Source organism: Lynx rufus, unplaced genomic scaffold (assembly GCF_022079265.1).
Source record: "Lynx rufus isolate CCGP_SWC_20201006 ecotype Redwood Valley unplaced genomic scaffold, mLynRuf1.p SCAF_4, whole genome shotgun sequence".
Classification (NCBI taxonomy): domain Eukaryota; kingdom Metazoa; phylum Chordata; class Mammalia; order Carnivora; family Felidae; genus Lynx; species Lynx rufus.
This window is the reverse complement of record NW_025814856.1, coordinates 10476882-10501817: the sequence shown is the minus strand read 5'-3', so window position 1 is coordinate 10501817 and position 24936 is coordinate 10476882. Positions and strand designations below refer to the sequence as shown.

Genomic DNA, 24936 nt, shown 5'->3' with positions numbered 1-24936 from the left:
GTGCTCTACACGGTGGTGACGCCGCTCCTGAACCCCGTGGTGGACACCCTGCGCAACAAGGAGGTGCGGGTGGCTCTGCGGAGGAGCCTGGCGCGCAGCCGCGGGGTTTTCAAGTAGACCGCCCATCCACATCGCCCTCTGTAGCTTTTTCATGGACGTGTACCCCTCCTGACGCGCAGTCTCCCCACCTGGAAGCCGGGGGCCCTCCCACAACCTTGAATGAAATCGCCTATCCAGTGAGGCAGTTGACAGGGGCTGAGACCCACCGTGGAGTCCAGGGAAAGGCCGTCTGGTCCTTCCTTTTGTTCTGGACTTGGCGGGCATGCAGCGCCGTCTGCAGTGCAGCAAGGTCACCAGCAGGTGGCGCCGCGAATCCTGCCCAGCGAGTGTTGGCTGCGAGGCGGGCTGGGCAGGGGCTCAGGCATCGCTTCCTTTGGTCTCGCTCAGAGCCTTCTCCCATCTTTTAGGGGCGAGGGCTGCTTCCTCCTCGCCCTGCTGGGTTAGGACCGCTGTGTGGCCATCTGCCACCTCCTGCGGTCCTCGGTGATCGCGGGACCCACGTGGGGGCCCCGGTTTTCTGCTCCTGGTTCTGGGCCTTGAACCAGCCCCAGGCTGCCTACCCTTGGTTGTTTTTCCTGTCAGGATCGAAGCCTGAGATGCAGTTGTGTCCACGATTGTCTAGCTCTCTTCCCATTGGACCTGTTCTGTCCGTGTTGTATGATGGGAGGGAAAGTAGGGAGAATTAAAAAAAAAAAATTATGGTGGTAAAATTGAAGTAACCAAAATTTTGTCATTTTAACCATTAATTTTTTTTCTTATTGAGTTTTCTGCTTTCTTTGTATGTTTTGGATGACAGTCCTTTATCAGATAAGATTTCTTAAAATGTTTCTTTTAAGGGTGGCTCGGTCAATTCAGCATCCACCTGTTGGCTTCGGTTCAGGTCATGATCATGGTTGGTGAATTCAAGTCCCACATCGGGTTCTAGGCTGGCAGTGTGGGGACTGCTTGGGATTCTCTCTCTGTCTCTGCCCTCCCCCCCGACTTGTGCTGTCTCTGTCTCTCCCAAAATACGTAAATAAACGTTAACATGTTTTAAAAAGTTCTTACTTAAATTCCAGTTAGTATACAATGTACTATTAGTTTCAGGTGTACAATATAGTGATTGGACACTTCCATACATCGCCCAGTGCTCATCGCGACAGGTGCGTTCCCTAATCCCATCACCTGTTTCACCCACACCCCCCACCTCCCCTGTGTTAACCATCAGTGTGCTCTCTGTGGTTAAGAGTCTGTTTCTCGATTTGTCTCTCTCTCTCATTTTTCTCCTTTTGCTTCTTTGTTTTCTTTCTTAAATTCCACATATGAGTGAGATCACAGGATATGTGTCTTCCTCTGACTGACTCATTTCGCTTAGCATAATACCCTCCAGTTCCTTCCACATTGTTGCAAATGGCAATATTTCATTCCTTTTGATGGCTGAGTAATATTCCAGTGTATATGTATACATCACTTCTTTATCCATTCATCTATTGATGGGCACTTGGGCGACTTCCATAGTATCAGATAAGTCTTTTGTATAAACAGTTGTTTGAAGAATTGTGATACCTCCCACCACACCCACTGCCACTACCAAGGGGCATAGGACTGAGGGTCAGGATTTGGAAAGTTAAAGGGACTAAAGATGGCCCAGTTTCTTTCCAAATCTAGTTTTTACCTATGAGAGTCTCCTTGCTGATTTGTGTCTCCCATGGCCACTCCTGAAGCTTTTCTCAGCTCGCTTCCTGCTAGTAGAATTTTGGGGGACCCTCGGGGATTGTACTAGAAACCAATTAGTTACCATAATACACGAACACCGTGTTGGGAATCATGGATTGTAGATTTCCTTTAGTGTTACTGGGCTGCCTTAATCCCCCTTTTTGGGAAAATGGAATTTGATGTGTGTGTTTGTGGCAGGATAGGACTTTCATCCTCTCTCTTTGCTGAGGGAAAAACTGCAAAAGTCCAAGAAAGAATGAGTCTAGACAAAATGATGAGTTAAAAGTTATATGATCGCATCTATTAGGATGGTTAGGACAACCCCCCCCCCCACCATCCCCCTGAAAATGGCAAGTGTTGGCCAGGATGTGGAGAGATTGGAATCCTTATGCCCTGTTGGTGCAAATGCGAGATGGTGCAGCCACCGTGGAAAACAGTGTGGCGGTTCCTCAGAAAATTGAAAGTAGGATTTTCTAGTGATTCTACTTCTGGGTATTTATCTAAAAGACTCAAAGCAGGGTTTCAGAGACATATGTGAATACCCACGTTCACTGCAGCGTTTTCCACAATGGCCAAAAGTTGGACGCAACTGTCCACCGATAGATACGTGGATGAGCAACATGTGGTGTGTCCATAGAATATTATCATCATTCAGCCTTAAAAGGGAAGGACATTCTCACACAGGCTGCAACAAGGACGGACCTTGAGGACATGCGGACATGATGCTAAATGAAACCAGCCGGCCACGCAGGGACAGAGGGACAGCGGGGATGGTCGCACAACCACGTGAACGTACTTCACACCAGTGAACCGGACCCGCAAACGTGTAAGTGGGTTACATGTGAAGATGGCAAATTTTGTGTTATGTGTATTTTACCACGGCTGAAACTGACGAACGGAGTGCAAAGTTACACAGTCAGCATTAGCGAGAGGAGGGTTTGTTTGCCTTGCGAATATCCTGATACTGAACCATCTGAAGGCACCTCCCTAGACAGGCAGAACCAGAAAGACTGGTACCACTGTATTCAGCACAGTATGATACCCACGCACCCCTCTTTCTCATACACGCAGCACCCCTGTCCGGGGATGTAGCCCCACACGACTCCTCTGTTCACTGCACAGTGTTTGAAATAGGAGGGGTCTTTCAAGCCCTGTAGTGGCTTCTCGTGTTCCGGCGACCTAGGAACTTAAGAAAAACCCAATTTAGATGTGGGATAAATGTTGCAACCACAGTGAACAACGAAGACGAAGACAATGACGACGACAAAGCTTCAGCAGAAGCACGGGAGACACACAGACCTCATTGAAATTAGCAACTTAGCATTCTTGTTAGGCGGGGCTTGTGAGACTCCTCCGCTTGCCAGTTCTTGGTCCCTTGTCTTCCCTGGTCCTGGGCTCCGCCCTGTGTGAGGCTCCTCACTGACCTCTGGCCCTCATCACCACTTCTCGAGCTTTCTCATTTCATTCCCTGCAGCTATGGTTTGGGGGACCTTAGGGTACAACCTTGGGGCATTGTTTTATAAGCCAATCAGTCAACAGTCTTTTATCTTACAGTTTCTCTAAAATATTTAGCTGGCGCCCCAGCTTCGTGTGTCCAGGCAGCTCCAAGTACAAGCAAGTACAGCCAAAGATTTCCCTGGACACAGTTTTTCCCCCCGCATTTCTTTTATTGTTGTGAAATACACTGGACATAAAATTGACTGCCTTAACCTTTTTTTTTTTTTTAATGTTTATTTTTGAGAGAGAGATAGAGCGTGAGCAGGGGAGGAACAGAGGGAGAGGGAGACACAGAATCTGAAGCAGGCTCCAGGCTCTGAGCTGTTAGCACGGAGCCCGATTTGGGCCTCGAACTCATGAATGGGGAGATCATGACTTGAGCCGAAATCAAGAGTTGGACGCTTAACTGACCGAGCCAGCCAGGCGCCCCCATCTGATAGCGTTCTTAAACCCAAATGCTGCCCTCTTGCCTTGGGCCTTGGCATTTTCTTCAGGCTGTTGAGCAAGGGCCATCATCTTGCTGGAACTGTCTCCTCAGAGCCACCTGGTATCACTGCTTCCCGGGGAGGCCCCAAATTACCAGACTCAGTCAATTTAAATCATAACCTGCATGGAGAGAGACTGCCTTAATGTTATTAGAGTCCCTTCCATCCTGGCTTACCCCAGCACGTCTCTGTTTCTATTAACAGTGGCAGGAAGTAGGAAACACACACAAATAGTCTGGCTATTTGCCAGGCTGTCTGTCATGCAAGACGTCACAGTTTTCCCAGATGGTTTGCTCTAACATAACACAGGTCACCAACATCCCACCGTGCGTCTGTGTCCTCATGATCTGTTACCTGATGGCTAAGGTAATGCCTCAGAGTTTGGGTTTTTATTACGGTAGAACCCCATTTCTGGCATTAACATTTACGTTAGTTATTGCTCAGTGTCAACTACTGTAACAGAGAGACCCCAAAAATGCAGCAACTGAAACCCGACAGAAGTTACGTCTTGCTCATGTAGCCGTCTAGAGGTGGCAGTCGGTTTGGGGCTGGTAAAGTGACTCTGTTTTCCTTATAAGCCGTGTCTTCGGTCCCTGGGTCCAAAGTAACGTCTTTACCTCCAACCATTGTGTCTACATCCCAGGCTACAGGAAGGGTGTTAGGCTCTAAGGAGCACATGCCCTTTCCTTTTATTTTTTATTTTTTTTTAACGTTTTATTTATTTTTGAGACAGAGAGAGACAGAGCATGAACGGGGGAGGGTCAGAGAGAGAGGGAGACACAGAATCGGAAGCAGGCTCCAGGCTCTGAGCCATCAGCCCAGAGCCCGACGCGGGGCTCGAACTCACGGACCGTGAGATCGTGACCTGAGCTGAAGTCGGACGCTTAACCGACTGAGCCACCCAGGTGCCCCTGCCCTTTCCTTTTTTTTTTTTTTTTTTTTTTTTAAATTTTTTTTTCAACGTTTTTATTTATTTTTGGGACAGAGAGAGACAGAGCATGAACGGGGGAGGGGCAGAGAGAGAGGGAGACACAGAATCGGAAACAGGCTCCAGGCTCTGAGCCATCAGCCCAGAGCCCGACGCGGGGCTCGAACTCACGGACCGCGAGATCGTGACCTGGCTGAAGTCGGACGCTTAACCGACTGCGCCACCCAGGCGCCCCTGCCCTTTCCTTTTAAGGGCACAGTGTGGATGTAGTCATCATCACATCTCTTCACGTTCTCTTGGCCGGAACTATGACCCACACTGCAGCATCTGGAATACAGGGTTTTTAGGTGGATTGCCATGTGCTGGGCCACATCCTGGGAGTTCTTTTTTTTTTTTTTTTTTAATTTTTCCCCCAATGTTTATTTATTTTTGAGAGAAAGAGACAGAGTGTGAGCAGGGGAGGGGCAGAGAGAGAGGGAGACACAGAATCTGAAGCAGGATCCAGGCTCTGAGCCATCAGCACAGGGCCCGATGCGGGGCTCGAACTCACAAACCGCAAGATCATGACCTGAACTGAAGTTGGATGCTTAACCAACTGAGCCACACAGGCACCCTGAACTTTTTTTTTTTTTTTTTAAGTAAGCTCTACACCTAACATAGGGCTTGAATTCATGACCCCTAGATCAAGAGTCACACGCTCTACCGACTGAGCCAGCCAGGTGCCCTTTAGGAGTTCGATTAAAAAAAATTTTTTTTTTCACATTTATTTATTATTGAGAGACAGAGAGAGATGGAGCGTGAGCAGGGGAGGGGCAGAGGGAGAGGGAGACACAGAATCTGAAGCAGGCTCCAGGCTCTGAGCTGTCAGCACAGAGCCCGACGCGGGTCTTGAACCCATGAACCGCGAGATCATGACCTGAGCCGAAGTCGGACGCTTAACTGACTGAGCCACCCAGGCACCCCAGGAGTTCGATTTTTAAAGGAGGAAACTGAGAATAAATTCTGGTAGACAGGTAGCAACACATTAATTGTATCCTCCCATGAAGCAAGATTATTATTTCCATTATACTGATGAGTAACATGAAGGGTCCAAGAGTTTAAAAAGATTGGCCCCATATCCCATGGCTACTGAAGAGCCACCTGGGATTCAGTCCCAAGTGGTATGTGCCCTTAGCAGCTTTGACCACTGGGAGGACCCTGGGAAACCGAGAGATTACAAATAATCTGAAAGAAATGTGGGATGTGGGGCGCCTGGGTGGCTCAGTCGGTTAAGCGTCTGACTTCAGCTCAGGTCATGATCTCACGGTTCATGGGTTGGAGCCCCGCATTGGGCTCTGTGCTGACAGCTCAGAGCCTGGAGCCTGATTCGGATTCTGGGTCTCCTTCTCTCCCTGCCCTTCCCCTGCTCGCACTCTGTGTGTGTCTCTCTCTCTCAAAAATAAATAAACATTAAAACCAAAGTGCTCCTTCGGTGAACAAACACGAGTGATAAGAAAGCAAAACTGTGTTACTGCTGATGTGGAGAAAGTTTGAGGTCTAGACAGAAGGTCAAGCCACCACGGCGTTCCCTTAAGCCGAAGCCTCGTCCGGAGCAAGGCCCTAACCCTGTAATTCTACAAAGGCCGAGAGAGGTGAGGAAGCTCTCACGTTGGAGGCCAGCAGACACACGTCGGGTCACGAGGTTCCAGGAAAGACGCCATCGCCCCTGACGCGGCAGCGCAAGGCGAAGCAGCAGGTGCAGACGCAGAAGCTGCAGCAAGTGATCCAGAAGATCTAGCCGAGATCATTCACGAAGGTGGTTGCAGTCTAAACAGCAGGTTGTCCGTGGAGACCAGTCTTCTGATTGGAAGAGGATGCCATCCAGGACTTTCAGAGCTAGAGAGGAGAGGTCAATGGCTGCCCTCGAAGCTTCAGAGGACAGGATGACTCTCTCGTTAGGGGCTAATGCAGCTGAAGTCAATGCTTATTTGCCATTGCAAAAGTCCTAGGGCCCTTAAGAAGTAGGCTAAATTGACTGTCTATGCTCTATATGTGGAACGATAAAGCCCAGATGATAGCTTATCTGTTTACAGCATGGTTTATTAAATATTTTAAATCTACTGTTGAGATCTACTGCTAGAGAGAGAGAGAGAGAAAGCAAGAAAGCAAGAAGGCAAGCAAGCAAGAAATTCTTTTCAAAATATGACTGCACGTTGACAATGTGCATGGTCACCCAAGAGCACTGATGGAGATGTAAAGTAAGTTTAATGTTGTTTTCAGGCCTGTAATCACAGTATCCATTCTGCAGTCTATGGATTAAGGAGTAATTTTGACTTTTAAGGTTATTCTTTAAGAAATACATTTTGTAAAGCTATAGCTAGCTACATAGTGATTTCTCTGATGGATCTGGGCAAAGTTAATTGGAAACCTTCTGGAAAGGATTCACCATTCTAGATGCCATTAAGGATATCTGTGATTCATGGGAAGAGGTCAAAATATCAACGTGACCAGGAGTTCGGAAGAAGTGGATCCCAGCCCTCACGGATGACTTTGAGGGTTCAAGACTTCAGTGGAGGCAGTGACTGCAGGTGTGGTGGGAAGAGCAAGAGAACTAGAATCTGAAGTGGAGCCTGAAGACAATAGGCCTGCAGTGCTCCGATCTCGTGACAAAACTTGAACGGAAGAGGAGTTGCTTCTAACGGACGAGGAAAGAAGGCTTCTTGAGCTGCAATCTGCTCCTGGTGAAGATGCCGTTGAAGACTGTTGGAACGACGACACAGGGTTCAGAACGTCACAGAGGCAGAGTGGAGGGGGCGGCGGCAGCGGGATTTGAGGGGACGGACTCCGATTCCGAGAGAAGTCCCACCGTGGGTGAAATGCCACCAAACAGCACCGCATGCTGCAGAGAAGTCGCTCGTGAAAGGAGGGCTCCTTCGACGCAGCGAACTTTACTACTGTCTTATTTAAGACATTGCCACAGCCACCCCCGCCGTGAGCGACCACCACCCCGATCAGTCAGCAGCCGTCACGTGGAGGCAGGACCCTCCACCAGCAAAAAGATTACGACTCGCAGAAGGCTCAGATGACGGTTAGCATTTTTTAGCAATATTATATATATATATATATATATATGTATATATATATATTAGAAAGAGAGAGGAGAAAGAGAGGGAGGGAGAGAGAATCTCAAGCAGGCTTCACGCCTGGTTGTGCAGGGCCAGCGTGGGGCTCAGTCTCATGACTGAGGTCACGATCTGGGCCGAAATCAAGAGTTGGATGCTTAACTGATTGAGCCACCCAGGTGCCCAGGGATAAAGTCTTTTTCTTTATTAAATTTTTTTTTTCAACGTTTATTTATTTTTGGGACAGAGAGAGACAGAGCATGAACGGGGGAGGGGCAGAGAGAGAGGGAGACACAGAATCGGAAACAGGCTCCAGGCTCCGAGCCATCAGCCCAGAGCCTGACGCGGGGCTCGAACTCACGGACCGCGAGATCGTGACCTGGCTGAAGTCGGACGCTTAACCGACTGCGCCACCCAGGCGCCCCTAAAGTCTTTTTCAACTAAGGTATGTGCATTTGTTATTTCAGACAGGATGCTACTGCGCACGTAACAGACTACACTATAGTGTAAGCACAACTTTGATACGCCCTGGGAAACGAGAACATTCCTTTGACTTGCTTTATCGTGGTGGTCTGGAACTAAATCTGTGATACCTTGGAGGTATGCCTATTTTTGTGGTTTCTGTGGACTTTATTTTTTCCAGCCTTGAGGACTGACCGGCTTTCATTTCTCTGCTTGGGTGGGTGGAGATGTGGGTCCGCCCCTCGTTTTTAGGCATTTAGAGGGGGCTCGGAGCCGGGTATGACTTGTACCTCCTGGGAATGGCTGGAGGCCCCAGGGCGTGCCATTGGCTCAAGCAGGTGGAAGCAAGGAAGGGCTTACAGCGATTTGGAAGGAGCTCTGGGTACCTCGAGCTCCTTCTCAGAGGCGGTGTGAGCATTTTATTTATTTATTTATTTATTTATTTATTTATAAGAAATTTATTGGCAAATTGGTTTCCATACAACACCCGGTGGTCATCCCAACAGATGCCCTCCTCAATGCCCATCACCGCCTCCCACCTTCCCATCAACCCTCAGTTTATTCTCAGTTTTTTAGAGTCTCTTATGATTTGGTTCCCTCCCTCTCTAACTTTTTTTTTTTCCTTCCCTTCTCCCCCATGGTCTTCTGTTAAGTTTCTCAGGATCCACATAAGAGTGAAAACATACGGTATTTGTCTTTCTCCATAAAACTTATTTCACTTAGCATAACACTCTCCAGTTCCATCCATGTTGCTACAAAAGGCCATAATTCATTCTTTCTGATTGCCAAGTAGTATTCCATTATGCATATAAACCACAATTTCTTTATCCATTCATCAGTTGATGGACATTTAGGCTCTTTCCATCATTTGGCTCTTGTTGAAAGTGCTGCTATAAACACTGGGGTACAAGTGCCCCTATGCATCAGCACCCCTGTATCCCTTGGGTAAATTCCTAGCAGTGCTATTGCTGGGTCATAGGGTAGGTCTATTTTTAATTTTTTGAGGGACCTCCACACTGTTTTCCAGAGTGGCTGCACCAGTTTGCATTCCCACCAACAGTGCAAGAGGGTTCCTGTTTCTCCACATCCTCGCCAGCATCTATAGTCTCCTGATTTGTTCATTTTATGTATGAGCATTTAGAAACACTGGCCACTGAACCAGGATCTGGAGATCTGGACCCGTTTACCTGCGAACCACTCTTGGAGACATGGGAGGGTCCCTTCCCTTCTCCTTCTCTTGGAGGTCATTACATGCAGCAATTGAACTGATGATCTCTCTTTGCCATTTTCAGACCCTATGTTGTCTCTGGAACTCATAAATGAGGCTTGATGAGAATATGAAGGCCTGGCAAGGTCACTGCTTCCCCAAATGTGAAGTGTCTAACAGTAATATTTCCTGCATGTGGTGTTCAAGAAAACTTTGCGCCGCACAGGTAGGAACTTATTCCTTCTCCTAATTCTCTTTCAAGGCTACCGGTTACTTCAACAAATTGGTAAATTTCTTGATGCTAGTGGATCTTTGGTTAATTTTTTAAAGAATTGAGGATGGTTGACACGCAGTATTATGTTAGTGTTCAGTCTAGTGTCCACATCTCCATACCTTATGCTGTCCTCACGTCAGGGTAGCTGCTATCATCACATGACACTGTTACAATATCATTGACTGTGTTCCCTACGCTGTACCTTTTATTCTCGTGGTTAACACATTCCATAACTGGAAGCCTGTGTCCCCCACTCCCCTCCACCCATTTTGTCCATCCTCCTATCCCCCTTCCCTCTAGCAACTCCCAGTTTATTTATATGGCGGATTCTGCTTTTTGTCTACTTCTCCTCCTTCTCCTTCTTCTTTTTTGTAGATTTCACATATAAGTGAAATCAGATGGTATTTGTTTTTCTTAGTCTTATTTCTGCTAGTGTATCTTAAAAAAAAATTTTTTTTTAATTTTAGAGAGCGAGCGAGCATGCACAAACCAGAGAGAGGGGCAGAGGGAGAGAGAGAGAGAGAGAGAGAGAGAATCCCAAGCAGGCTCCGGATGTGGGGCTGGATCCCATGACCCTGGAATCACGACCTGAGCTGAAATCAAGAGTCAGACACTTTGGGAAGGCAAGCTGGTGGGGCCACTCTGGAAAACAGTATGGTGGTTCCTCAAAAAACTAAAAATAGAACTATCCTACGACCCAGCAATTGCACTACTAGGCATTTATCCACGGGATACAGGTGTGCTTTTCAAAGGGGCACATGCACCCCAATGTTTATAGCAGTGCTACTGACAATAGCCAAAGTATGGAAAGAGCCCAAATGTCCGTGGATGGGTGAATGGATAAAGAAGATGTGGTATTTATATACAAGGGAGTATTACTCTGCAATCAAAAGAATGAAATCTTGCCATTTGCAACTACGTGGATGGAACTTGCCATTTGCAACTACGTGGATGGGGGGTATTATGCTAAGTGAAATTAGTCAGTCAGACAAAGACAAATATCATGACTTCACTCATATGAGGACTTTAAGACACAGAACAGATGAACACAAGGGAAGGGAAGCAAAAATAATATAAAAACAGGGAGAGGGATGAAACATGAGAGACTCATAAATATGGAGAACAAACAGAGGGTTACTGGAGGGGTTGTGGGATGGGGGATGGGCTAACTGGGTAAGAGGCATTAAAGAATCTACTCCTGAAATCATTGTTGCACTACATGCTAACTAATTCAGATGTAAATTAAAAAAATTAAAACAAATTAAAACCAATTTAAAAAATTAAAAAAAAAAGTCAGACACTTAACCAACTGAACCTCCTAGGTGCCCCTGCTAATGTATCTTAAAAAAACTGTTTACATTGTGTGTGTATATCTCTCTCTATACACGCATGTGTATGCAATTATATGTGTAACTTAAAAGTATGATATATTAAAATAGATTTTTTTTTTAGTGTACAAGTCAATGAATTTTAACACATGCCACTGCCGTCGTCATCCAGGTACAGAACATCATCCCAGAAAACTCCCTTGTGTGACCCTCTTTATAGTCACATCCTCCCCTAGTCCCCAGAAACCACTCATCTGTCCTCTGGTTTTGTCACTTACAGAATATTGTATCAATGGAATCATATAGTATGTAACCTTTTGAGACTGACTTCCTTCACTCAGCATAACTTTGTATGGGTGTTTAGCTTGTGGATAGAGAATACTCTCCCCCAGCCTGTTTGTTTTTGAGGTAAAATTGACATATACCATTGTACTTTAAGGTCCATGACTAATGATTTGATATACCTATATATTGCAAAATGACGACCACAGTAAGTTAATATCCATCACCTCACAGAATTACAATTTTTTTCCTTGTGATGAGAACATTTATTTATTTATTTATTAAAAATTTTAATGTTTATTTATTCTTGAGAAAGAGAGAGAGATAGAGACAGAGCATGAGCAGGGGAGGGTCAGAGAGAGAGAGAGAGAGAGAGAGAGAGGGAGACACAGAATCTGAGGCAGGCTCCAGACTCTGAGCTGTCAGCACAGAGCCCGACGTGGGGCTCAGACTCACAGACCGCGAGATGGTGACCTGAGCTGAGGTCGGACGCTTAACCGACTGAGCCACCAGGCGTCCCATGATGAGAACTTTTAAAACCCATTCTCTTAGCAACTTTCAGATCTATGATATAATACTGGTAACTGTGGTCTCCATCCCCAGGATTTATTTATCTTTTAACTAGGTATTTGTACCTTTTGACCACTTTCACCCCCATTCCCTCCTCCCACCCCAACTTCTGGCAACCACACAGCTGTTCTCTGAGCATAATTATTTTGAGATTCATCTAAGTCGTTGTGTGTTTCAGTAGCTTGCCTTCTATTGCTGAGTTGTGTTCCATGGTATGGGTGGATCACAGTTTAAGCACTCACCTATTGAAGGCATTAACCTTAAAAATAAAACTGTCAGTTGGGGGCCCCAGGTGCCTCAGTCGACTAAGCATCTGACTCTTGATTTCGGCTGTTTATGATCTCACATTTCATGAGTTCAAGCCCTACTTGGGGCTCCACGCTGACAGTGTGGAACCTGCTTGGGATTCTCTTCCTTCCCCTCCCTCTCTGCCTCTCCCCTGCTGGCTCACTCTCTCTCTCTCAAAATAAATGAATACACTTAAAAAAATAAAATAAAACTGTCAGTTATTTATCAGCAAAAATGGGCTTATTCAGGAAGACCAGAAAATTACAATTCATGACACTTAGGCCACCGCAATCTACAGGCAAGTCTGAGGCACATGGGCAAGGAAAGTTCTTTAGAGAGGAAAAGGGAGGGTTGGGAGGAGCTGCTATAAACCAAAAGTCCATTGGAGTAAACTGGGAGTTCAAAGTATAGTGGCTTTTTCATGGCTGTGGAGTCACAGTCTCTCCTTGGTCGGCCTGTTGCTGGGGGAGGAGAAAGACCTTTCTTCCTTCTGCTGGAGTAGTTCAGTGGTATTTGTTCTCAAGACTTGCAAGGTAAGTCCCTCAGTGCTTAGTTTACAGTTGATGGTGAGTGGTAGGGTGTGTGAGCTCCCCTTCTGGCCTCCCAGCTCCATTTTAAATGAGGCTTCATTCTACTGATTTTCACAAGGGACATTTGGTTTTTTCCTAGCTTTTGGCTATTACCAATAAAGCCCCTCTGAAAAATTGTGTGCAGGTTTGGTGTGACTTAGGCTGTTCAAAATCCTCTCTGGCCTTCCAATTCACTTAGAATAAAATCCAATGTTAAGTGCAAGGGTGTCTGAGTGGTCCCCAAATGCTATACCCTGTGACAAGCATGGGGAAGCCATGTGGTTGAAGCACAGTACCTGTTCTTGAGGTCCTCCCAGTCTGGGGGCAGCACGGCTGGAGTTCACATTGTGCCTCTATCACTTACAAGCTGTGTGACCTTGAGCAAGTTCCTTAACCTCTCTGTGTTTCAGTTTCCTCACCTGTAAATGGAGAGATTAATAACATAAACTACGTTACAGGGCTGTTGTGAGGATTAAATGAGTTAATGCGAAGAGTATGGAACAAGCCCTTATATGTAATAAGTGCTTAACAAAAAGGATCACTGTTTCATTATTGGCTTTCGGAATTTAATTGCAACTGGAAGGCCTGTCTAGGAAGTTTGTATTTTATCCTGTTAATTATATACAGGGAGAGTGGGGTTGAGCTGGTAGATGAGAGACAGGAGGGAGAGGGAGGGGTTTGGAGACTCTTGGAATACTCCTGAACAGCTCTCATGGGGTGGCGGGGAGGAGTCTGGTTGGAGTGGGTTGAAGAGGGAATAGATGGAGGTCTTATGGAGACAGCAGATGTAGATAACTCACTGGAGGAATTTTGCTAACAAGAAATGCAAAGGCGGGGGCGCCTGGTGGCTCAGTGGGTTAAGCATCCGATTTCAGCTCAGGTCATGATCTCACAGTTTGTGAATTCAAGCCCCGTGTTGGGCTCTGTGCTGACAGCTCAGAGCCTGGAGCCTGCGTCTCTCTCTCTCTCTCTCTCAAAAATAAATAAACATTAAAAATTTTTTTTTAAAAGTGCAAAGGGACAGTAATAAGTGGAAAATGTGGGGCAAAGGGGTTTCCTTTTCTTTTCTTTCTTTTAATGGGTGAAATGAAAAGTAGGAATGACTTCAACATAAGACAAAATTAACAGGGTGTAATCCTCAGAGGGAAATCCCTGAAGTTGGCAAGGGATGAGGGCCAATGTTAAAATGATACAATCTTTATCTTCTCCCCCCACAGGCGGGTGCAGTGTTCCTGGATGTACTGCAGTACCACGTGGATGGGTGAAGTGGGCGGAGCAAGCTCCTATTCCAACTCCCTGCTCCAAAAATCCATTTAATATATTACCCTCGGATAGGGGACGTATCTGATGTTAATCTGACAACAGTTACTACACTTGATCTTAGCTAAAAGGCCGAGAAACAACTAGATTTGTTTTGGAAGGAAGCAGGGTGCTCAGTACCAGAATTACTTCCCCATCGCTGGTGGAGAGATCATTCTCTAGAGGCCAGATGGCTGGAGCCAAGGACCACCGGCGTCGAAGCGTCTCCTCCCTTGCACTCGGAGAAACTCCTCAAGGTCTGGGAAAGAAGGCGGGGCCTGCGGGGGTGGGGCCAACCGCAGAGGCGAGCCTACGAGCTAGGGGGCGAAGCTCTGCCCTTGCAGGGTTCTGGTGGGATGGGAGGCGGGGCCTGTGCAAGGGCGAGGGGCGGGCTTGTTTGGGATGTGGTTGCAGAAGGTGGATCTGGGGAGCGAAGTGTGACATCCCGGTCTGGCCGACCTGAGGGGCATTCGGCACGGCTGGTGTGAAAGCTGGCTGGCTGGAAGGCCCGAACACTACGGACAGAAAGGTGGGGGCCAACGGAAGGCCGTGGAAAGCCGGCTCCCCACGGTCGCGGCTTATACAAAATGCCAAGGGGCGTGGTCTCATGTAAAGAAAGGGGTTAGGCCTGCAGTGCGAGCCAATGAGAGGCGGGGGAGGGCGGGACTTGTGCTGAGGCGGCCTGTAGGGACGGGGCTTTTATAGGAGATGCTTGTAACCCAGAGCGTGGTTACAGCTTTGCGCGTGCGTCTCAGGCCGGACTACGGGGCGCCGCAGACCCAAGTGAGAGAAAGGGACAAGGCTGCAGGCTCGGAGCCCGGCCCCCTCAAGCCGCGCGTTTGGGTCACGTGACATGAAGGGCACCGAATTCCTCTGGAGTCAGCGCCATTTCCCGTAGGTGAAGGCCGAAGTATCCTGGGGGTCAGAGAAGCCTCCTGTTGCGATGTGACCTTGACTCACGGCCTGGGGCGGGTGTCAGGCTCGGGCGCTCGCAGAGGGCAGAGGTCTAGCTTTAAGGGATGGGCGCGCCCGCTAGCTTGGGGGCGTGGCCTCGTCCTTCTAGGTGGTGTAGACTTGGAGTGGGCGGGCTCACCATTGGGGCTGAGATTTGGACCCAGGTGTAAAAGAGGCGGGGCTTCCCATCTATTCTTTGAGAAACAGGTAAGTGTGAAGCACTATTTTGAGGCCAAAACTGCCTGTGGTGGCCAATTTTTGGTGCTGGTGGTGACGTAAGGAAGGCGGCTGGCGCCGCGGGAGGCGCGGCCTGGCCCCCAAGAGGCGTGGCCTCGCCCAGAGCCTAACCGCGTAGGTGGTGTGGCGGCGCCGAAACTGGCGAGAAGAGGCGTGGCCCGGGAGCCTTGTGGCCGGGGAACCTTCTTCCGGAAAAGATCGCTGCGCCTAGCTGCTGGCACTGTCCTTTCTCTTTCAGGTGGCGAGTCATGGAGACCCTCACGGCCGCCGCCCCTGCTGGGAGCTTCTTCCCCTCTTTCCTGCTCTTGGCCTGCGGGACGCTAGTGGCCGCCCTGCTGGGCTGCGCGCACCGCCTGGGGCTCTTCTATCAGTTGATGCACAAGGTGCGGGGGCATAGGTCAGCGGCGGGCTGGGGGAAGCCAAAGAAGGAAGGAGCTCCTGGCACTCCTAGCTCACTTATTTTACAGGAGAAAGTGAGGCCCGACTAATCTAGGGGGCTCGGTTGGGAAATTCTGTCTACGGCCCTTAATGCTTCGGCAGTCTGCAGACAGGTCCCTGGACTTTGCCTCTAGGCAGAGATAAATCGGGCGGTAGCTGCCGGTTACTCAGCGCCCCGCCTAACCCTAACCCTAACCCTAACCCTAACCCTAACCCTAACCCTAATCCTAACCCTAACCCTAACCCAGAGGCCAAGAGCCCTTTTCACTGAGCGCAGCTCCCTAAACCCGACGTGATCAGAGTGGGCCAAAGGTAGCACCAGAAGGGGTAGCTGTGAGAGATGTCATGTACTTCTCAACGCGTCCCCTAGAGGTGCTTTTGTTTCTGTACTCATTTTCCACAAGAGAAAACTGAGGCTCAGAGAGTTTGTGTGGTAACTTGTGATAGGTGGCCTTTTGGGGAACAGTTGACCCCACGGATCTCACCCTGAACTGCTTGGCTCCTCCCTCAGGAGTCCACCCCTCCCCCTCCCAATAGCAACGGGAGCAAGGTCACTGGCCTTGAGGATTTCTGGAGATTTAAGGCAAAGGCCTCTGGTGTGCGGGGCTGGGAACAAGCCGAGGCTCAGAGGCCTCAGCATATTCTGTGCCAGCAGGCCGCTCCCTTGCCAGGTGCTTAGTGGCTGGCAGCCTGTCAGCGGGGCCTGCCCAGTGAGTGGGAGGAAGCCTAGCGGGCTGGGATCAACAGTTGCCACTAGGTCCTGGAGGGCAGGAAGTTCTGGAGTCCCAGCAGATGGCCCCTGGCCAAACTACTTTGGGTTCTGGGGATCCACTTTCCCTCTCCTCTCACTCATTGGCCTACTGTCCCCGGAGACAGGCAGTGTAACAGAAGGGGGCGCTCAAGGGCCTTGGTTCTATGGGACTTTGAATCTTGCCAGGGCAAGTCTTGGTTCCCTTAGCTGTACAAGGACGGCCTGCCCTACTCTGGGCCTTGTGTATAGCATGATATGTGCCTCACCAATATCAAAGTTCCTCTGACCCCTGACTCTGTCCTGCCCTCCTTCCTGGGGGAGTGAGAGTGCCCTCTCCCTGTCTGCCTTGGCGCTCTTGCCCTGGTCCTTGGTAATTGTGCTCCTCTCCCTCCGTGGGCCCAGGTGGACAAGGCAAGCATCCAGCATGGCGGGGAGAATGTGGCAGCTGTGCTGAGGGCTCACGGCGTGCGGTTCCTCTTCACCCTGGTCGGCGGGCACATTTCCCCCATACTGGTGGCTTGTGAGAAGTTGGGCATCCGCGTGGTGGACACACGCCACGAAGTCACAGCTGTCTTTGCCGCCGATGCTGTGGCCCGCCTGACCGGTGAGGGCAGAGCAGAGAGGGTGGAGGGCTGGTGAGAATGGGATGGGAAGTCTTTGCAGGGCAGAGTTTTTTCAGAGGTGGCCAGGAGGGAGGGCAGGGCCGTGATGGATTCTGTATTTCAGGGACCGTGGGCGTAGCAGCAGTGACAGCGGGCCCTGGCCTCACCAACACGGTGACTGCAGTGAAGAATGCCCAGATAGCTCAGTCTCCAGTCCTGCTTCTGGGTGGGGCCGCCAGCACTCTGCTGCAGGTGCCCTGCCCTTGGGTGGATGGCGGGGGTCCCGGGGAGCCTCAGAGGGCTCATGTATTGACTCTGGCCTCCTCTGTTTCCACCAGAACCGGGGTGCGCTCCAGGCCATTGATCAGATGGCCCTGTTTAGGCCACTGTGCAAGTTTTGTGCTTCTGTGCGGAGGGTGCGGGACATCGTGCCCACCCTGAGGGCTGCGATGGTGGCTGCCCAGTCGGGGACCCCAGGTAGGTGGGGGGGGGGGGCTGGGCGGTGGTCAGGCCCTAAGGCCTGGGTCCAGGGAGGCATGGCAGGCTCAGTATCCTCCCTGCCCCTCCACAGGCCCAGTGTTTGTGGAGCTTCCCGTTGATGTGCTGTACCCCTACTTCGTTGTCCAGAAGGAGATGGTGCCAGCCAAGCCGCCCAAGGGCCTCGTGGCTCGAATGGTCACCTGGTGAGTTGCCTCACCCCCACCGTGCCCTCTCCAGCCCCCTGCCCTCTTTTGTAACTTCCCGCCAGCCTCTGTCTCTCCTTTGACTCATTCATTGGTTTGCATATCAGCTGAGGGGAACCAGCCTTAGGAAGAGCATTGGAGGTAGAGGGACTAGCATATGCAGAGGTTCTGAGGCAGGAGCGAACTTGGTGGGCTGGGAAAGCAAAGTAGCCTCTGTGGCAGCAGCAGGTGAGCAAAGGGGAGAGGGGCAGAGGTTGAGCTCAGAGCGGCCAGCAGGGGCCACTGGGAGGACCTGGGGTTTTGTTTTTACTTTGAGATCCATCGAGAAGCATTATATGGTCCAAAGCAGAGGTGTGGCACACCCCGATTCAGGTTTTTATCACGTTCCCTCTGACTGCTGCTGGGGAACGGACTGTGGGCTTGGGTGGAAGCTGGGAGGCCAGGGAGGAGGGGTTGTCGGCCCTGGGATGAGAGGCAGTGGTGGCCTGGCTTTGAGTGGTAGCTGTGGGATGCAGAATAAGGAATAAGCTTAAAGGTTTTCCTGGAAGAGCTACAAGGTTGAGGGGGGACTTCTTTCAGTGGAGAGGATAGGAAGGGGTTCCATGTGGGGCCACATCCCCAGCAGAGGTATCTGGTTTTGGCCACCCCTGGGATGGGCCTGGCTGGAGCGGCACAGGAAGGAGAGTCGATTCTCCTCTTCCTTCCCCTCTGTCCCTTCCCTTTGCCTGTCCTTGCTCTTCTACCTGCCATGCCCCTTCCATGTATTTAGCGAGTGCCACGGTGTGCCAGGTACCAGGACCGGCACGAACAAGACAGGCCCCTGTGCCCTGGGCACGCGAGAAGTCCCTTGAAGACCAGTTCGGGGGGTAGAACTTTATTCACATATCTTTTATGACAACACTGAGTGAAGAGGGTAAGGTGTTACTACACCCATTTCATAGCGTGGGTAACTGGGACCCAAAGGGGGTAAATGACTGGCAGGAAGTCATCCAGCTTGTTAATGGCACACGAGGATTCAGCCTGGAGGAGCCTCCCATGCTTTATCCACAGAGCTATGTGCCATCTACAGGGAATGAAACGAAAGTTCAGAGAGTCGGGTCTGAATCCCGAGCCAGTAACTAGCTGTGTTAACCTTGAGCAAGTGATTAAGCCTTCCCCACCCACCCCCCGCCAGTTTAATGGAAATACAGTTGACATAGGGGACAGTGCAGGCTTAAGGTGGACAGCGTCATAATTTGACTGATCCTGTTGTGATTACACCTTTCTTGACTGCAGCTTGCCTATCTGTAAAATGAAGAAGTGTAGCGTGGTTTTCTCTCTAGACTAAGATTCTGTGAAGAATAAAACAAGATCGCTTTGACAGTGTAAAATGCTGAAGTGACTAATTAGCCATTGTCTTAGATAAGAATAGGGTTGAGTCCAGTGTCCTTTCAGGTGTAAGGCAAGCTGTCTCCCATCCTTTCTCCAACCTGGCTAGGGAACCACAAATACAGAGGGGGATTCAGAGGTCCTGAACAGATAGGAAGTGGCTGGTGACCATGCCAGGTAGGCTGAATTTTGTTTGTTTATTTGTTTGTTAAAGTTTATTTATTTATTTTGAGAGAGAGTGAGAGAGCAAGGAAGCACATGCATGCAGGGTTGAGGCAGAGAGGGAGGGAGACAGAGAATCCCAAGCAGGCTCCGAAGTGTCGGCACAGAGCCTGATGCAGGGATTGATCTCATCAACCGTGAGATCATGACCTGAGCCGAGATCAAGAGTCAGACACTTAACTGACTGAGCCACCCAGGCATCCGAGGTAGGCTGAACTTTTAAGCAATTTTGTTCTGTGGCCATGACAGCAGCCTGTTTGTTCCCTGGTTCTGGCTCCCCCCTTCCCCCCTTCCATTCTCCTCTCCTCTCTTGGGCTGCCCCTACTCAGCCCTTTGGGCTGGCTCTTCCTTTGCCTTTCTTTCTATGTTGGGGTTTACCATGGTTTCTTCCTTGGCCTCTTCTCATTCTCTGTATTCTTGGTTCCTCCTCAAAAGAGAAACAGAAGCTTCTGGTTCCGACTCCTTTTTGCCGACACCCACATGTCTTGTTCTGGCTGGATTGGATGTTCCTTGAATGCAGAGCTGGGCAAGATTTATCTCTGTGTCTCCAGGGCCCTGGAGGCCCACATGGGAAGTTAGGGCCCTATGACCCAACCAGTAAGGAGACAGAAGGAGGTGTCGGAAGCCAGAGAAAGAGGCTTGAGTGCCTTCCCTGATTGAGTGTTTTGCAAAGTGCTTTATATCCTGAATGGATAGATAGTAAACCTTGGGAGAGAGATTCCCTTTTCCATTTTACAGAGGAGGAACCTCAGAAAAGTTAAGTCACTTGCCCAGTCGCACAGCTAGGAAGCGTGGAGCCTTGTGTGTTTCACTCTGCAGCCGTGGCCCTGATCCTGGCACTCCACACCTGTGTCACTTGGTTCTGAGGGTCTGTGTCAGGTTGGGTGGTCGCCAGAAGCTTCTGAGGGGCAACAGGCGGCTGGAGACTCGGCCACTGGGGTTTGTCTGTCTGGGGTGTGGCTCACCTACTTCTGTGCCTGTCTCACTTCCCGCCTCGACCCCGGCCTCCTTCAGCTCCCAGAACCCCAGTCATTAATCCTGGTAACTGCCTCTTCCTCTCATCTTTGCAGGTACTTAGAGAATCACCTGGCCAACCTCTTTGCAGGAGCCTGGGAGCCTCGGCCTGAGGGGCCTCTGCCTCTGGACATTCCGCAGGCATCCCCCCAGCAGGTGAATCGCCTCTCTTCCCTGGTTCCCTGAGGAACCCCACCTGGCAGGATGGCCTCTCTCTGAGTCAGTAGTGGGGCCTGGATCTTGGGGGCTGATGGTGACTCACACGGTTGGCTCTTTGAGCCCCGTCTCTAATCCCAGGTTCAGCGCTGTGTGGAAATCTTGAGCCGAGCCAAAAGGCCCCTTGTTGTGCTGGGGAGCCAGGCTCTGCTGCCCCCGACACCTGCTGACAGACTTCGGTGAGAACCCTCTGCCCTGCCCTTGCTGTCATATCCCTGGTCCCCGGTCTCCGGATGCCTTGTGGGGTGGGGGCATGCCGTTGGCTACACTCCCCTCTGCTCTGCCTGGACCCCCAGGACTGCTGTGGAGACCCTTGGCATCCCCTGCTTCCTGGGAGGGATGGCACGAGGACTGCTGGGCCGCAACCACCCCCTCCACATCCGGCAGAACCGCAGCGCTGCTCTGAAGAAAGCAGACGTGGTCCTCCTGGCAGGTGGGCCTCGGCCTCCTCTGCCCTTTCCCCTTTCCCTCCCTGCAGGCCCCACCCCTGCTCCTCTCCCCACTCCCCCTGTGGCCCTGCCCCTCGTAGTCAGGTACTTAACTGGCACCCTCCCCTCGTAAGCACTCACCCTCTTACCTTGGGCTCGCCCCTTGCCCCTTGCCCCTTGCCCGGGTTTGGACAGCCGTGTACTTGAAATCCAGCCAGGGAAGTTCTGGCAAGCTCGCAGTCGGGCCGCGTGGCTCGGCCCTGCATGGAGGAAGAGGCACAGATAGCGGGCACCTATATTGTTCACATTCAGCATTGGCACGTGTGTGCTCTGTGCAGGGTGGACACAGCATGTACGCGTGCGGCGTGCGCACTTTCGTGTAAAGGGGAGTCCTGGCCACCACGTAATAGTTGTATCGGTTCGCTGTTGTGTGATAACCATCCCAAAACTCAGTGACTTAAAATGCGCTTATTATGGGGGCGCCGGGGTGGCTCAGTGGGTTTAACTGTACGACTTCGGCTCAGGTCGTGATCTCACCATTTGTGAGGTTGAGCCCCGCGGCGGGTTTTCTGCTCTCAGAGCCTGGAGCACGCGCTTTGGATCCTCTCGCCCTGTCTCTCTCTGCCCCTCCCTCGCACTCTCTCTCTTTCAAAAATAAACAAACGTTGAAAAAAGGCACTTATTTCTCAAGCTCCACCTGTAGGTTAGGCGGTAGTTTTTCTGCTGTTGGTGGGACTCCTTTATGAGTCTGTAGTTGGCGAGGCAAGAAGGCATCTGGGCTGATCCGGGGCGGGCAGGCGCATATCCTTGGGCTTGGCTGACTTCAGGCTGGGCTCACATGGCCTCCGCTGGGCTAACTGACTTCTCTGACTCCTCCTTACACCTTCCTCCAGGTTTCTCATCATCCAGCAGGCCAGCCTGGGCTTGTTCACTTGGTGGAGGATGAGAACAGGCAGGAGGGTTAGAGCAAGGTGTTTTGAGAGAGAGAGAGAGAGAGAGAGAGAGAGAGACAGTGGCAGCCACAAGGCTCCTTGAAGCCTGGTCTCAGGAGTGCCTGCCGTCATTCTGCCACAGCCTGTTGACCGAAGCATGTGCTGAGGCCAGCCCAGATTCAAGGGGTGGGGAGATGTGAAGTCATTGCGGCCGGCGCTGGTACAGGGAGAAAGGAAGAATGGGGGTCACTTTTGCATCTACTCTGCCATGGTGGGTGAAGGAAGGCAGTGGGGACACTGGCCCTCCAGCCGCTGAGACCCCGCTTCCCACGCCAGGAATCGTGTGCGACTTCCGCCTGTCTTACGGCCGTGTCCTCAGCCGCAGCAGCAAGATCATCATCGTCAACCGGAACCGGAAAGAGATGTTGATGAACTCAGACATGTTCTGGAAGCCCCAGGAAGCCGTGCAGGGTGAGCACCCGGTACCCCCTCACACACACATGCTCTTCCTGGTCCTTCTCTTGGCCTCTGCTGCAGCTGGCTTGAGCTGGGTGCTTGTGAGCAAGGCCTGAACCCTGCCCCGGTGGGCATCCGGTCAGCTGGAGACATACCTGTGGCTCTCAGACTGATGGGTGCTTCTGGATGAACAGATGGTGGGGTGTGCGTACGAGGGGAGGCCTGGGAATAACATGCATGTGATCACGCCCCTGGCTGCAAATCCTCCCATGCTGCTTGCTGCCCGGAGGACAGAGACCTGCCTCCTTGGCCTCCGAGGCTTTTATTGTCCTGTCCTACCTTCCCTGTTCAGTCTGCTCCCACAGCCTTTTTGTGCTCTGCTTCTGCCCGTCGTCCCAAGGACATTGTGCCGCAGCGTAGGCTACACGGAGCTCTTGTGTCAAGCAGAGGAGTGCCGCTGTTGCATTCAAGCTCGGGAAGGTCTACTGTGGCAGCTGGTGGGCAGCGAGTTGGAGGGGGCAGGTGGAGGCCAGGGGCCCGTTAAACCAGGCCAGGGCAGAAATGACGAGGCCTGGAGCGGGGATGGACCGGGATGAGAGACTCGGCTTCTCTGAGCCTCTGTGGGATCACTTTGAAGACGGACATGATGGAAAGTGTCTATATCACTGGCCTGTTTATCGGTCACTTCAAAAGCAGCGTGCTTGGCTGATGGAGGTGCTTCTCGTGATGTGTTTGAGAGGCAGAATTCACAGAACTGCCTGATCTGGGGTGTGAGGAGGAGGAGGCAGGCGACGAGGCTGCCTGGGTTTCTAACCCACTTAGTGCTTCCTAAACCTTCATTTCTCTGGGCTTGGCTGCCCCGACCTGCTTCTGGTAGACTGTGGGGGGTGTTTTGCCTCTTCTGCTCTAGGAGCATCCCTGGCCTGGCACCTTGCCTCCTGCTATTGCCTCCTGTTGCTATTGGATTCCTGCTGTCCTCGGGCCTTTGGTGCTGGGAGGGCAGGAGGCCACTTCCCTGCAGCTGTTTTCTCTTCCTTCCCTAGGAGACGTGGGCTCCTTTGTGGTGACGCTGGCGGAGGGCCTGAAGGGCCAGACGTGGGCCTCAGACTGGGCAGAGGAGCTTCGGCAAGCTGACCGGCAGAAGGAGCAGACCTTCCGGTGGGGGCCGGGTGTGGTGGACACGGGGGGGGGGGGGGAGGAGGGGGTGGGTTCCCGGCAGGCTCTCCTGCTGGCCCTGCTGATGTGCACCTCTGTCTGGCAGGGAGAAGGCATTGACGCCTGTAGGCCAGCACCTGAACCCGGTGCGGGTACTGCAGCTTGTGGAGGAGATTCTGCCTGACAACACGATTCTGGTGGTCGATGGTGGAGACTTCGTGGGCACTGCCGCCCACCTGGTGCAACCCCGTGGCCCCCTGCGCTGGCTCGATCCTGGTAAGGAAGGGCCTCTGCCTGGGACGGCTTGTACGGTCCAGGCCCCTTTCTACCCACGTGCTCTTGGTTTCCCTAGGGGCCTTTGGGACTCTGGGGGTTGGTGCAGGATTTGCACTCGGGGCCAAACTGTGCCGGCCAGATGCCGAGGTGAGTCAGGGCGCTGGAGGCAGGAGGCTTGCCGTGTCCTGGGTAGTGAGGTACTCAAGCAGCCTTGTTCCCTGCTCAGGTGTGGTGCCTGTTTGGAGATGGAGCCTTTGGCTATAGCCTCATTGAATTTGACACCTTTGTGAGACACAAGGTGACTGGGCTGCCCGAGGGACGCTGAGGGCTTGGAGTCCTGGGAGCTGTCAGGATGGGCCAGGATAGGGAGGGAGCTGCTTCTGCCTGTCCCTGTCTTTGCCCTCTGGTTGGCCAAGCCTTGAAACTGAAGGCTGTGGGCTGGCCTCGCCCTCTCCCTGCAGATCCCAGTGATTGCCTTGGTGGGGAATGATGCTGGCTGGACCCAGATCTCTCGGGAGCAGGTGCCCTGTCTGGGCAGCAATGTGGCCTGTGGCCTGGCTTACACCGGTGAGGGGCCTGGGCAGGCTGGAGATGGGGGGAAGCTGTTTCAGGCCCGGATGGATGGGCATGCGTTCCTCTCCTGGGCTGACTGCATGGCGGGCTGGGTCCCTGCCACCATCTGACTGGACTTCTCCTTTCAGATTATCACAAGGCAGCCATGGGACTTGGGGCCCAGGGCTTGCTGCTCTCCCGGGAGAAAGATCAGGTGGTCGAGGTGCTTCGTGATGCTCAACAGCAGTGCCGAGATGGCCACCCGGTTGTGGTCAACATCCTCATTGGGAGGACAGACTTCCGAGATGGCTCCATTGCTGTGTAGGGTCAGTACCCTTGGCTCCCTTCCCACCCCTGGACTGTACCTAGCTGGTTGAGAGCCTCATCCTTGCCTACCTGGACCTGGCCTATGAGGTCCACTGACTCCACAGCCCTCCAAGAAGACAGGGTGGGGCTGCAGGGGTCAGAGCTCAGAGAAGCTCCGTGGCAGCACCCGGGAGCTCCTGGGCTTTTTTTCTCTGTGGGGGACAACTGCCCTTTTCTCCCTTCCTCTCTTCCACGCTTAATAAACCACTTCTGGTCCGTGTGGGCCCAAGTACTCATCCCA

The 24936-nt window shown here is 51.5% G+C and overlaps 1 protein-coding gene and 1 non-coding gene across 3 annotated transcripts; one reads left to right on the top strand and one right to left on the bottom strand.

The window, feature by feature from the left end:
- Nucleotides 1-13962: 13962 nt before the first annotated feature.
- On the bottom strand, nucleotides 13963-14150 carry LOC124525270 (U2 spliceosomal RNA). Its single transcript, XR_006965477.1, has one exon. It is a non-coding gene; the product is annotated as a U2 spliceosomal RNA (small nuclear RNA).
- A 640-nt stretch (nucleotides 14151-14790) lies between these two features.
- On the top strand, nucleotides 14791-24936 carry ILVBL (ilvB acetolactate synthase like). 2 transcript variants are annotated; one of them, XM_047096621.1, is made up of 16 exons: nucleotides 14791-14939; nucleotides 15475-15619; nucleotides 16828-17029; nucleotides 17152-17279; nucleotides 17366-17504; nucleotides 17599-17710; nucleotides 20371-20470; nucleotides 20612-20709; nucleotides 20827-20963; nucleotides 22227-22361; nucleotides 23390-23504; nucleotides 23608-23777; nucleotides 23854-23924; nucleotides 24004-24075; nucleotides 24239-24344; nucleotides 24479-24936. In XM_047096621.1, the coding sequence occupies exons 1-16, from the start codon at nucleotides 14899-14901 to the stop codon at nucleotides 24652-24654; spliced, it is 1947 nt and encodes a 648-aa protein (XP_046952577.1). In that variant the 5' UTR covers nucleotides 14791-14898; the 3' UTR covers nucleotides 24655-24936. The 2 variants fall into 2 exon arrangements, with proteins under 2 accessions (XP_046952577.1, XP_046952578.1); XM_047096622.1 differs by lacking the exon at nucleotides 14791-14939 and adding an exon at nucleotides 14951-15206.